Source organism: Eumetopias jubatus, unplaced genomic scaffold (assembly GCF_037043125.1).
Source record: "Eumetopias jubatus isolate StellerSeaLion01/CBP00866 unplaced genomic scaffold, mEumJub1_p1.0 scaffold_9, whole genome shotgun sequence".
Classification (NCBI taxonomy): domain Eukaryota; kingdom Metazoa; phylum Chordata; class Mammalia; order Carnivora; family Otariidae; genus Eumetopias; species Eumetopias jubatus.
Window position 1 is genome coordinate 8,833,877 of NW_028274815.1, and position 13,530 is coordinate 8,847,406.

The 13,530-nt window shown below is 35.6% G+C and overlaps 1 protein-coding gene across 1 annotated transcript in view; it reads right to left on the reverse strand.

Moving 5' to 3' along the window:
* ROCK2 (Rho associated coiled-coil containing protein kinase 2) overlaps nt 1-13,530 on the reverse strand; it is a 144,154-nt gene that overhangs the window by 80,218 nt on the left and 50,406 nt on the right. Inside the window, exons 2-3 of the mRNA XM_088026319.1 lie at nt 2,674-2,755; nt 1,605-1,705 (exon numbers count right to left, since the gene is read on the reverse strand). Of these exons, the coding sequence (XP_087882445.1) occupies nt 1,605-1,705; nt 2,674-2,755 (183 nt within the window). The remainder of the gene's footprint in view (nt 1-1,604; nt 1,706-2,673; nt 2,756-13,530) is intronic.

A 13,530-nucleotide genomic window follows, 5' to 3' on the forward strand; every position in this document is an offset into this window, starting at 1 on the left:
CTATCTTACAGAACCTTCCATAACTCAACTGTCACAAAATCTAATCTCTGACCCTCGTCCCATGGGCATTCTACTAGCCAAAGCTTCACCACTTTCACTGACTCAGAACAAAACAAAAATCACATTAGTTTCAAAGGCAGCCCACTCCTCAAATCTACTCCATGTTAACTTCTCAATTCCTTCCACCACACCTCAGAGGGCATTGTTTCAAGTCCCTGAGCATTTCATCCCTCGAGTACTCTCTATTAATGTGCCCTTTAAAACAGGGCAAGAGAGCATCTAGAAGGAATAAATATCAAAGCAATCCAAACTTTCTTTACTGTTTTGGGCAGCCACATCACCAACGATTCTTGCTTTGGTTTACATTCAAGGAAATTTGTTCTTTAATTCATAATTACTGTTAAGGAATCAACTTCTTGAGTTCTTCACATGTAAGTACAGGTCTTTACTCTGGTTAAATTTCACTTCTTCTGTCTGGCCAATGACCTTCCCAACTGATTATTTCTGGATTTTGGCTTATCATTTGAAAACATCCTCATACTTCAGTTTTAACTCATTTGTAAAATTATTCAACATGTTACCACTGCCTCCATACAATAAATGCCTCATTAATAAAACCATGAATAGGAGGAGAACAAACCTGTCCCTGGGGATCTCTGTCCCAGGTACCACTTATGCCTTCATCAGCCTTCTTAGAATACATCTATTAGTTACAATTAGCAATAATCACGCCTCAGATAAACTTCATTGGCTATGCAAAGCTGCAGACTGATATCCTTATTCACTGACATTTTTCCATATCCTCTTCAAGTATATCAGACTTTCTGAAATATCTAATAGATGTGTATGACACCTATTACACCACCCTGATCTACAAGTTCAATAGACCTTCAAAGAAAGAAGAAATGAAAGAGATGACAGACAAAAGTTAGTCTGTCATGACTTGTTCCCAAAGAAGCCATGCTGATACACAGTGAGCAGTGCTTTTCTCAAGCTCCATCAAAAAAAGTAGAACACTGTTAAGTGAAAAACATTGTTAAGTGACCCCATAATTTGACCAAAGACAATAATCTGTAAGCACAAAACAGTGGAGTTTCATACTCAAGTGATGAAAACAGGAATATTATTACAGTTCCTAATTAATATAGAAATGAAATATTTATTACAAACATTTATAATATTTCCAGTTGGTACCACTTTTGTCTGCAAAAATAAATTTCATATTAAAATGTCTTTGTTGGGTATATATCTAAATAAATCTCAGTTAATTAAACAAAATATTAATCTTAACACATTAAATAAAAACAATAGTTCTTGGAATATTAGCTGCTAGACAGGTCATGTGTGAAATAAAGTTGGCCTAATATATTCTAAATCTCAGTGTTTCAGAGCTGGAAGAGATCTGGTGTTTATCGTTTACAAGTACCTCTTTTTATAGATGAAGACACTCAGGTTCTCTGAGATGGAATGACTTGACCAAGCTCACAAAACTAACTCTGACATGGCTGGGCATAAAAATAAGATCTACTCAGAGGCTACTGATAATATTTCATAAAACCCTGTCTTCAAAAATAAAATAACAGAATAAAACAACACTTTCTTACCAGCTGCACTTCACCAAAAGCACCTCTTCCAATAACTTTAACAACATCATAGTCTTCTGCCTTCATCTGTAGACCTCTGATTTTTTTCACAATTTTCTCATCTGCAATAAAAAGGTCATACTTATAAGCAATACTTTTAAATAATCACTATATTTGTAAACAGATTTTTATTTCAAGAAACTGGGTTTAGTTTTTAGCTAAATCTGTCAGTTTTCAAAGGTTACTATTTAAAAATCCAAGACACATACTAACTTTACATCAAAGAACCAAAACTCTATGGTTTATTAACACATAAGACAAACAATACTGACTACCAAAAAGGAGCAGTTAAGCTATTCCATTTCTGACTCTGTTGCTTGACAAGATGACAGCTAAAACAGTGATGACCCACGCAGTCCTAGAGTATATTCTGAATCATGACAGAGAGCTGCTATGACATTACTTGCAAGGCTAATCTTAGTAATAAATTTTAGTAGCCTACTTTGAAAAGTAGTAATCACATATTATAGGTATGATAACTATAGACAAGATTGTTTAATTATGAAAATAGCCCAGTCTCTGACAATTCCAACTTAAAAAGCTTACTGTGTTGATATAAACTATATATTGAATTATTTTGAGAATTTATCCTTAGACTTCAACCTCATTTACACCTTCACTGCAACATCAATACTGGCAAACATTAAGTTACTGCATATATGACAATAGTTGTTATCACATTATCTTTCATTAGCTAGATTGAAATGTCTATGTTTATATAAACATAAAGCTCATTAAGTCTCCTGGGTAATGTAAACCTAACTCTTAATATTGTTAATATGAATTTAAAAGTACTCTTTGAGCTGCCATAAATAACCTATCCTGAAATCATTAGTCTTAATAATTTATACAAAATCTTGAACTCTACCTACTTTACAAACTGCAACTAGTTCTGCGGTTTTGCTTTGAAAATAAAGAATGCTAGTATTCAAATAGCAAGCTAAAAAATACTTAAGGTTAATAATGTATAGACTGTCATATAAACCTCATCAAAAGTATAGTGATAGGATCAAATATAAAGTTTACTCACATCTATTTAAAAAATTATCTATATTCTTGTTTTTTCTCAAAGCAGGAAAATCCAAATCAAGGACCAAGGAATTTAAGCCATCCTGTTTAACAAAAAATAAAAAAGGAAGAAGAAAGTTGTTACAATTTCCAAGTATTCAAAAAGTCTTTAAATTTTATTATATGTTGTTCTTGCTAAGTATCAATCCACTTTGATATGATATTGTCCAGTGGCTCCATATCTAACAGCCCTAACTTGTTTGCTAACTTCTGACAGAAAATATTATGAAGGATCCTATCATGTTTTCCTTTGTTATTTTAGCCATTAGAAAAATGTCATTTATGTATGTAGGTCTTTATTTATTTATTTGGAGAGGTGGGGAGGGGCAGAGGAAGAGCAACAGAGAATCTTAAGCTGGCTTCACACCCAACACAGAGCCCTAGGATGGGCTCAATCTCACAACCTGAGATCATGACCTGAGCCAAAATCAAGAGCTGAATGCTTAACCAACTGAGCCACTGACATGCCCCTAGAAAAATGTCATTTTAAAATATGCATCCCCTGGGGTGCCTGGCTGGCTCAGCCGGTAGAATACGTGACTCAATCTCAGGATTATGGGTTTGAGCCCCACATTGGGTGTAGAAATTACTTAAAAATAAAATCTTAAAAAGAAAATATGCACCCACTATTATTTTTGCTAGTCAGATGTCTTCCTTTCTCTCTTCAAATGTCCAGTAAAATTTCACCAAGCTTTTGACTTTAACAAACACAGACTATAAAGAAATTAAGAAAATAATCCCATTTACAATTGCATCAAAAAGAATGAAATACCTAGGAATAAATTTAACCAAGGTGAAAAACCTGCACACTGGAAACTATAAGACACTCCTGAAAGAAACTGAAGAAGAAACAAATAAATGGAAAGATATTCACTACTTATGGATTAGAAGAGTTAATATTATTAAAATGTCCATACCACCCAAGCAATCTGCAGATTCAAAGCAATACCCATCAAAATTCCAATGACATACTTCATAATACTGTAACAAATAATTGTAAAATTCATACGGAACCACAAAAGTTACCAAAGAGCCAAAGCAATCTTGAGAAAGAAGAACAAAGCTGGAGACATCATGCTCCCAGATTTCAAACTATACTACAAAGCTACAGTAATCAAAACAGTATGGTATTGCTACAAAAACAGACACACAGAGCAACAGAACAGATTGAAAGCCCAGAAATAAACTAACACATATATGGACAATTAATCTCTGACAAAGGAGGAAGAACATATAATGGAGAAAGGACAGTCTCTTCAATAAGTGGTGTTGGGAAAACTAGGTAGCTACCTGCAAAGTAACGAAACTAGACCACTACCTTACACCATACACAAAAATTACCTCAAAATAGATTAAAGACTTGAATATAAGACCTGAAACCATAAAATTCCTAGAAGAAAACACAGGTGGTAAGCTTCTACACACAGGTCTTAGTGACATCTTCATGTATCTGACTCCAAAGGCAAGGAATGAAAAACAAAAATAAACAAATGGGATTATTTCAAACCAAAAAGCTTCTACACAGCAAAGAAAACCTACTGAATGGGGGATCAGCAAACCACATATCTAATAAGGGGTTGTTATCCAAAATATATAAAGAAATCATACATCTCAACAACAAAAAAACCAAAAACTTGATTTAAAAAATGGGCAGAGGATCTGAAGAAACATTTCTCCAAAGAAGACATACACACGGCCAACAGGTACAATGAAAAGATGCTGAATGTCACTAATAACTAGGGAAATGCAAATCAAAGCCATAATGAGACATCACCTAAAACTTATTAGAATAGCTATTATCAAAGACAAGAGATAACATGTCAGAGAGGATGTGGAGAAAAAGGAACCCTCTCACACACTATTGATGGAATTGTAAATTGGTGCAGCCACAACATAAAACAATATGGAGATTCCTCAAAAAATAAAGAATAGAAGTACAATGTGAGACAGATATTCCACTTCTGGGTATTGATCTGAAGAATATGAAAACACCTATTTGAAAAGATATATGCACCCCTAAACTAACTGCATCATTATTTGCAACAGCCAAGATATGGAAACAACCTAAGTGTCCATCAATAGATGCATGGATAAAGAAGATAGTGTATACAAAATGGAATACTACTCAGTCATAAAAATGAATGAAATTTTGCCATTTGCAATGACATGGATGGACTTTGAGGATATTATGATAAGTGAAATAAGTCAAAGACAAATAACCTATGATTCCACTTATGTATGGAATCTAAAAACAAATCAAAAACTAACTCACAGATACAGACAGCAGACTAGTGGTTACCAGAAGAGAAGGGGTTCAGGAGGTGAGCACAATTGGTAAAGGGGTCAACTCTATGGTGATGGATGGTAACTAGACTTGTGGTGGTAATCACTTTGGAGTGTATTCAGATGTCAAATTATAAAGCTGTACATCTAAAATTTACATCATTTAAAAAAAAAAAGAAATACACCCAGACTAAGAAAGTTCCCATTCCCTCAAAAAGCATTATTTTTTTTGCCTAATGCATACAAAGAACAGAAAAATCCAACAATAAATATGACACCAACTATCCTTCCCCTCAGGGAACTCAGCCTCAAAACTAAATTTCCTCTAAAAACATAAAAATAAGATGAGGCATTGTTCAGATTTCTATTTTTTTAAGTTTTCTATATTTTTCATACTTTCTACAACAAGCACACATTAAATTTATAATCAAAATAAGAAAAAGTACCTACATATAACTTGTTGGGGGTGAAAAAAATAGTAAGAAACAAAGTCTACTCAATGGATATGCTTGTGAAGGTAACGGTATTTCTAAAAGACTACGGCATATACGGTTTCATCTCCAAGTAACTCTAAAGAGGGCCTGAAAAAATATTCTTCATTTTAAAAATAAACTAAGGCTTAGAGAGATTAAGTGACTTTGACTTGTCCAAGGTCATGCTACTAGGAAATGACATAGTAAATACTACCTAAAACTTAAAGGTCCAATATACTTAACTTACCACCCTAGTCTCAACGACCAGACTAACACTGACCAGAGCCTGGAAGAGTAAATAAGAAGCTGAAAGAGCTGAAGGATTGCAAAAAATAAAACAGCAATAAAGACGCCTTTTAGGGATCTGAGTAAGGGGAAAATCAGAGCAATTTGAGTTTTTTAATTTACGAATTACAGAGGAATTATACATACTATGTTTACCAGTTATACTTCATATTTTTATTTTTCATTCTTTAAAAATTTTGTCCACATTTTCTGAAAATATTCTTTATTCATAGAAAGGGCAGGGGCGCCTGGGTGGCTCATTGGTTAAGCATTTGCCTTCAGTTTGGGTCATGATCGCAGGGTCCTGGGATGGAGCCCCACATGGAATTCTCTGCTCAGCAGGGAACCTGCTTCTCCCTCTTCCTCTGCTGCTCCCCCTGCTTGTGCTCTCTCTCTCATTCTCTCGCTCAAATAAATAAAATCTTTTTAAAAAAAACAGAAAGGGCAGAGGTGTTAAGAGTAAACTACATATATGTTTTATCACAATTAAAATTCTTTATAGCCCACTATATATAAAACAGACATATAAAGCAGTCTTTTTTAAAAAAAAAAAGATTTTATTTATTTGACAGAGAGAGACACAGCGAGAGAGGGAACACAAGCAGGGGAGTGGGAGAGAGAGAAGCAGGCTTCCCACCGAGCGGAGAACCCGATGTGGGGCTCGATCCCAGGACCCTGGGACCATGACCTGAGCCAAAGGTAGAAGCTTAAAGACTAAGGTACCCAGGCGGCCCCCCATATAAAACAATCTTAATTCTCCCAAACTGAAAGAAAAAAAAAACAACACTAAAAAAATAATAAATATCCAACTTCCAGTGAAGTTGAGATTGTTAAATTCACACTTTGAGATCCCACACATACCCACAATTCCCCTCTCCAGGACAGTTGAACTGCTTTTTAAAGATTCCAGCATTTTAGCATAGTAGGCTATTTTTAAGTACCAAATTATTGCTATATCTTTTTGGTATAATTTTGCTATTTGGTAAGTTTAAATTGTAAAATCTGAATCACTTATATTTTTAGATATATCCATAATCATTGACTTTAAATCAAAGAAAGGTACATTTATTTGGAAAGCCTTCTTCTGTACCTCCATTAACCTCCACAAGAAGAAAAAATTTTAATTGACAAGGCAAAAGCTTCTATTACAAGAATAAATATCTTCCTCTAGTTCAGAGACTTTTCAAACAAACGGCATATGAACACTTCATACAGATATGATAAAAGTAATTACATTAAAATTTCCATCTACATATTATGAAGAAAAAATCCTTTGGAAAAAAAGAACTACAGCTTCACATTAGTAAAATGACTGAATCCTTGCTTACCCCCACATCCTCCCCACAAGCTATCACAACAAGACGGGATTATGTAAAGATTACATAGTCAAGAAGAAAATCTCAAAATAGTTTATAAATTTTTCCCATAACATCCCCCACCAGTGTAGAGTCAGAGAGCTTTTTCAGCAGTTCTAGAGCAAATATTCAACTCATCAATACCATTTTGTTTTTTTAAGCCATTTTTTTAAAGATCAAATACTACCTCATTTGTGCATTTAGTTTTATTTTTATACAGTATTTTTGAACACTTTGATCTGCTAATAATTTATATTTGAAGAAAATGTAGGGGGTAATATATACTTACAAATTTACATATATACGTGAGGTTTTATATTTATAAATTTTCACATTTGAAATGTATTCTACTTAGCATCATTTATTAAGAAACAAATTATGAATTTTTTTAAGATACCAGTATTTTCAGTACATGAAATTAATACTGAGATCCAGTGGCTGCGTTAGCTCAGGACTTAACTGAAAGCCTATGTCTATGACCTTCTTTGTTATGTAGTTTTATATAAACCTTAGGTAGTGAGATTTTTTTTTTCAGTGTCTGTGATTTCAACTCTGATTCTCTTCTTAGAAAGTGATACTAAGCTAAGATAAAGAAATTTTAAAAAGAATTCCAAACTACCAAAACTACAAAAACTTTAAAGCAATGAAGAAAATTAACACTATTTGTCCCTTTCATCACCTCCAAATGCATAGAAATGATAGGATAACATTTAAAGTTTTGCTTTGGTTTTTTTAAAGGGGGGGGGGCATGAGCTACGAGGAGGGACAGAAGGCAAGGGAGAGAGAGAATCCTAAGCAGGTCCATGCCCAGCATGGAGCCCAACACAGGGCTCAATCGCACAACCCTAAGATCATGACCTAAGCTGAAATCAAGAGTCGGATGCTTAACCGACTACGCCACCAGGTGCCCCTAAAAGTTCTTTTAAAAGAACATTTAAAAATGCTAAAACAGGGGCGCCTGGGTGGCTCAGTCGTTAAGCGTCTGCCTTCGGCTCAGGTCATGATCCCGGGGTCCTGGGATCGAGCCCCGCATCGGGCTCCCTGCTCCGCGGGAAGCCTGCTTCTCCCTCTCCCACTCCCCCTGTTTGTGTTCCCTCTCTCGCTGTGTCTCTCTCTGTCAAATTAATAAATAAAATCTTAAAAAAAATAAAAATAAAAAATAAAAATGCTAAAACAAAACAAAACACCACCACCACAAAATACTCAAAGACCAGAGAGAAAAATGCCAAATAATGAATAGGAACCAAAGGCACAAAGATCTAGAGGATTTGAGGGCAGGGAACAGTAAAACCAATGACTGAAAATTTCAAAGGGCCTAAATGTGGTAAAGGGCCAAAACCAGACTGATTACGGGGAGAAGAGTAGCTGGAATGAAAATCCCAGCCCCTAAAAGAGACACTGAAAAAGTGTTACTGCCCAAGTTTTATACAAAACTGCATAACTAGGTAGGTCAGATATAGCTTTCAATCAAGTCTTAAGCTAAGCTCCCAAAGCTTACCCAGTTACTAAATCAGCCACATTGCTAATGTTACTGGCTGAGAAACGTGAATCAGCTCCAATACTGGACTGTGGTCGTCTATATGTGAAAAGTTAGCATCAGAGGAAGGTAAACAGTGCATTATAGTACTGTCTTCTGGAATAAAGAGGTACAAGCCAACACCCAACTTCTCCCATTATAATTATCATGGTGGAAAATACATACGTAATTTCCTATTTTCCTAACTTTTACTGAATGAAGCGCCTTTTAAATTTTAATTGTCAAGAATGAAGTACGAGACTTGTTTTCACTTTCAGTATAAACCACTTCTAAATATCTGTTTTTAAAATATCTAAATAAAATGCATTCCTCGCGGCGCCTGGGTGGCTCAGTTGGTTAAGCGACTGCCTTCAGCTCAGGTCATGATCCCAGGGTCCTGGGATCGGGCCCCGCATCGGGCTCCCTGCTCGGTGGGAAGCCTACTTCTCCCTCTCCCACTCCCCCTGCTTGTGTTACCTCTCTCGCTGTCTCTCTCTCTGTGTCAATTAAATAAATAAATAAAATCTTTAAAAAAAAATGCATTCCTCTCCTTCACCTCCCAAAAAAGGAAAAAGTTTGGAAAGACTTCACCAACCTGGAACGTCTGAAGTGATAAGCAGAATGATGGAGACACTATTCTAGGAATTTCAATTGTTAAATGCAGCACAAGTTACCCCATAGCTGAAAATTGTATAAAATTAATGAGTTGTCAGCAAATGGGTAATATTTGAAGCTATAAAACTGGGTAAAATTACTAAAGGAGTATAGACAAGTAAAAAAGGACCAAGGGACTGAGTCCTGCGATACACCAATATTAAGAGATTGAGAATAAGAGGGGACTAAAAAGGAATCAGTAAAGAAAGAAGAAAATCAAGACTTGTGTTATCCTGGAAGCCAGGCAGAGTATAGCAAGAGCGAGAGAGTGATCCATAGTCAATGTGACTGGTAAGTACAGTTACTCAAGGCTGAGAATTTAGCAATGTGGAGGTCATCAGTGACTTTCATCAGAGCTACTTAAATTATAAATTATAAATTTTTTATTTTACGGGGGCGCCTGGGTGGCTCAGATGGTTAAGCGTCTGCCTTCGGCTCAGGTCATGATCCCAGGGTCCTGGGATCGAGTCCCGCATCGGGCTCCCTGCTCCTTGGGAGCCTGCTTCTCCCTCTGCCTCTCTCTCTCTCTCTCTGTCTGTCTCTCATGAATAAATAAATAAAATCTTTAAAAAAAAAAATTTTTTTTATTTTACACCTTCTTAGAACTTCTGTTTTGCTAAATTGCTGTACTTACTTGTATTTAAAAAACAAAACAAAAACCTTCTTAAAGATGTTATTTTGGGTTCACACTCACAGACCTTAAATAATACCTAGCACTCAACTTGGCCATAAATTATGTAATAGGTCAATACAGTATTTGTTGTTAATAACAGGAACTTTTTTTGGCTTCTTTGTGCCATCTACTGTGCAAAACATTTTACATGCAGTCAACATTTTAATCCTCACAACAATATATGAACTAGGTACTATAGTTATACCCACACCAGTAGGCATAGAAACGGTACTTATAAGGTAGGTTACAAAACTTGCCCAAATCAACAGTTTATAAGTGACAGGATTACAATTTTATGATACATTTATACTTTAAACGTTACTGAACTTAAAGTTAATAAAGTTATTCCTCTAACAGAACACAACAACATCCAGGTTTTAAAGTTAAGACAACAAAAGAATAGGAAACATATTTCTGTGTATCTGCCATATAGATAAGTAACCAGGAAATGTTATTTAAATGAATTTTTAATACATTTCCTCCTTGTGTTACCACAACTCCAAATACAGATACAAAACTAAAAATAGTGGGACCAGAGGCATCTGGGTGGCTCAGTCGGTTAGGTGTCCGACTGGACTCAGCTCACTTCTCAGTCTCAGGATCGTGAGTTTGGGCCCCACACTGGGCTCCGCATGGGGTGTGGAGCCTACTTAAATTAAAAAAAAAAAAAAAAGTGGGACCAAACAAATCCAACTTAGCAAATAAAATATAAACTTTTAAGCCACCCTATATGCACACAGAGAAACTTCTGAATCTTAAATATACCCCATATTATTTTTATAGTACACTGTCAATTTCACCTAGCACAATCTAAGTCATATTAACTTATTTATCATTTATCAATATCAGATGACTAAAATCCTTAATGCTTATTTTACAATACAGCTTCAAAAGTACATTAGTCTAAGATCTGTAGGCCAAATTAAACAAACTAAATGTATCCTGTCACCTAACAAAAAATATTTTTTATTTGAAGAAAAAAAGTTACTGAGGAAAATAAGAAAACAAAAGAGCATTGGGTGGGGCACCTGGGTGGCTCAGTTGTTAAGCATCTGCCTTTGGCTCAGGTCATGGTCCCAGGGTCCTGGGATCGAGCCCCACATCGGGCTCCCTGCTCAGCGGGAAGCCTGCTTCTCCCTCTCCCACTCCCCCTGCTTGTGTTCCCTCTCTTGCTGTGTCTCTCTCTGTCAAATAAATAAAATCTTTGAAAAAAAAAAAAGTATTGGGTGAAAGTGTCTCACACATATTTTGCATCATATAAATCAACTTCACTATATAAACTTGAGTAGCTAACTTAATGAAGCATAAGAGCAGTTTTCCCGTTTGCTTATATAAATCTTCAGCTACCTATAGTTACAGTAAAATGAGTTCTTAAAGCTCCCTACTGCCTTAAAACAATATAGATGGTACATTAATGAAGTACTATGTTTCTAACAGAGTCCCATTCATATTTCGAACACTTAAAACAGGGTAATTATATCAAAAACTTGCTTAGAACCTGAATTCTGAATTGTAGTGGAAGGAGAAGCTCCTTGAACAAAGAATACAGTTTCCACTGATCTTAAGCCTTTCTGAAGTGTCTGTATTTGAACAGGCTCCTGATTTCTAGCGCCCTTTTTGCCTTACACACCAGTGTGGTTTAGCACAGCATTCTCCCAGTTCCTGCCTTTAGTATTTTGATTTCTATATTTTGTTCCTCATGGTTTTTTTGCATTTCACTAAGTATTATGATAAAATATTATTTATCTTGATTATGGTGGGGTTTTGGCACCCCCCTAAATTTTGTGCCCATGGTAACTGCCTCACAGGCCTTAGACTGGCCCCAGTCACAGTGCTAAAAGACTGAAATCTCTGAGAGACACTCATGAACCATGGCGTATTTTAATTTTAAAAGAATGTGCAAAGAATCACAAAATTGATTTAAGTTTTAAAAAAAGAATTACTCAAAATTTAAGTGTAGAGTTAATAATAATACCAGTGGTGAGAGTGCCCATATGTTGATAATAAAGCAGCTGCTATATACAGACAGCGTGCACAACAGACGCTGTGTCAAACACTTTCTGTGATATCACCTCATGTAATTCACTGAATTTTCCAAGTTGTAGAAGTAGGTGTATTAACATCATTTTTTTAATTGAAGAATTTAACCTTGGAGAACTTAATTTCTCAGAATTTCAGTTAGAAAATAGCAGGGTTGGGATTGGGCTTAATGCAGCTTCAAGTAATTATTAGTATTTTTAATATTTTACCTAGGTTCTAAATTTTTTCTTCTAAAAATATTGTCAATGGGAAGATATGAATCAAAGTACTATTTATAATGTAGTACGTTGTTCAGAAACACATGAATAAAATTAACATCAAATTGTATTTGTATAACTATACTTTGGTTTATAAAACAACAATTGTATCTTTTCTTCTAAAAACCAGGTTCTCCTCCTCAAGGCATATACAATATTTTACTGCTCCCTGTAGAATAAAACAGAAAATCAGTTAACTTACCTCCCCATCATAAAATTATCAGAACAGTTAATATGTCATCTGGCTGAATCCTATTCCTAACCTAACACTGGTATGCAGTTGAAAAACTACTAGCAGATAAAATCAGAGTTGCTAGCAGCAATGTCCACAACAGCCAAACTATGGAAAAAGCCAAGATGTCCATCAACAGATGAATGGATAAAGAAGATGTGGTGTATACACACACACACACACACACACACACACACACACACACACACACACACACACACACAGGAATATTACGCAGCCATCAAAAAACCCCACGAAATCTTGCCATTTGCAATGGATGTGGATGGAACTAGAGGGTATTAATGCCAAGCAAAATAAGTCAATCAGAGAAAGACATGTATCATATGATCTCAGGAAACAAACTGAGGGTTGCTGGAGTGGTGGGGAGTGGGAGGGATGGAGTGGCTGGGTGATAGCCATTGGGGAGGGTATGTGCTATGGTGAGCGCTGTGAATTGTATAAGACTGATCAATCACAGATCTCTACCTCTGAAACAAATAATACCTTATATGTTTAAAAAAAAAGAAGAAGAAGATAGTAGGAAGGGAAAAATGAAGACGGGGGAATCGGAGGGGGAGACGAACCATGAGAGACTATGGACTCTGAGAAACAAACTGAGGGTTCTAGAGGGGAGGTGGGTGGAGGATGGGTTAGCCTGGTGATGGGTATTAAAGAGGGCACGTTCTGCGTGGAGCACTGGGTGTTATGCACAAACAATCATGGAACACTACATCAAAAACTAATGATGTAATGTATGGTGATTAACATAATAAAATTTTTAAAAAATCAGAGTTGCTATTCTAATACTGACTGTAAACAAATCAGACTTAAAAAATATTTTACATATCTGTAACTCACAAAATTAAGTATCATATATAGACTTTGGGACTCTCCTCCCCCACCCCTGCTCATTCAAGGTAACAATTATACAAAGAAAATACTGACATTACTACCAATAGTAGCAATAATAGTAACAGTAAATAGGGATGTTGGATATGATAGTGGCCAACAACACAAAGCAACATTTATTATATCTGTGGATTTATGTCGA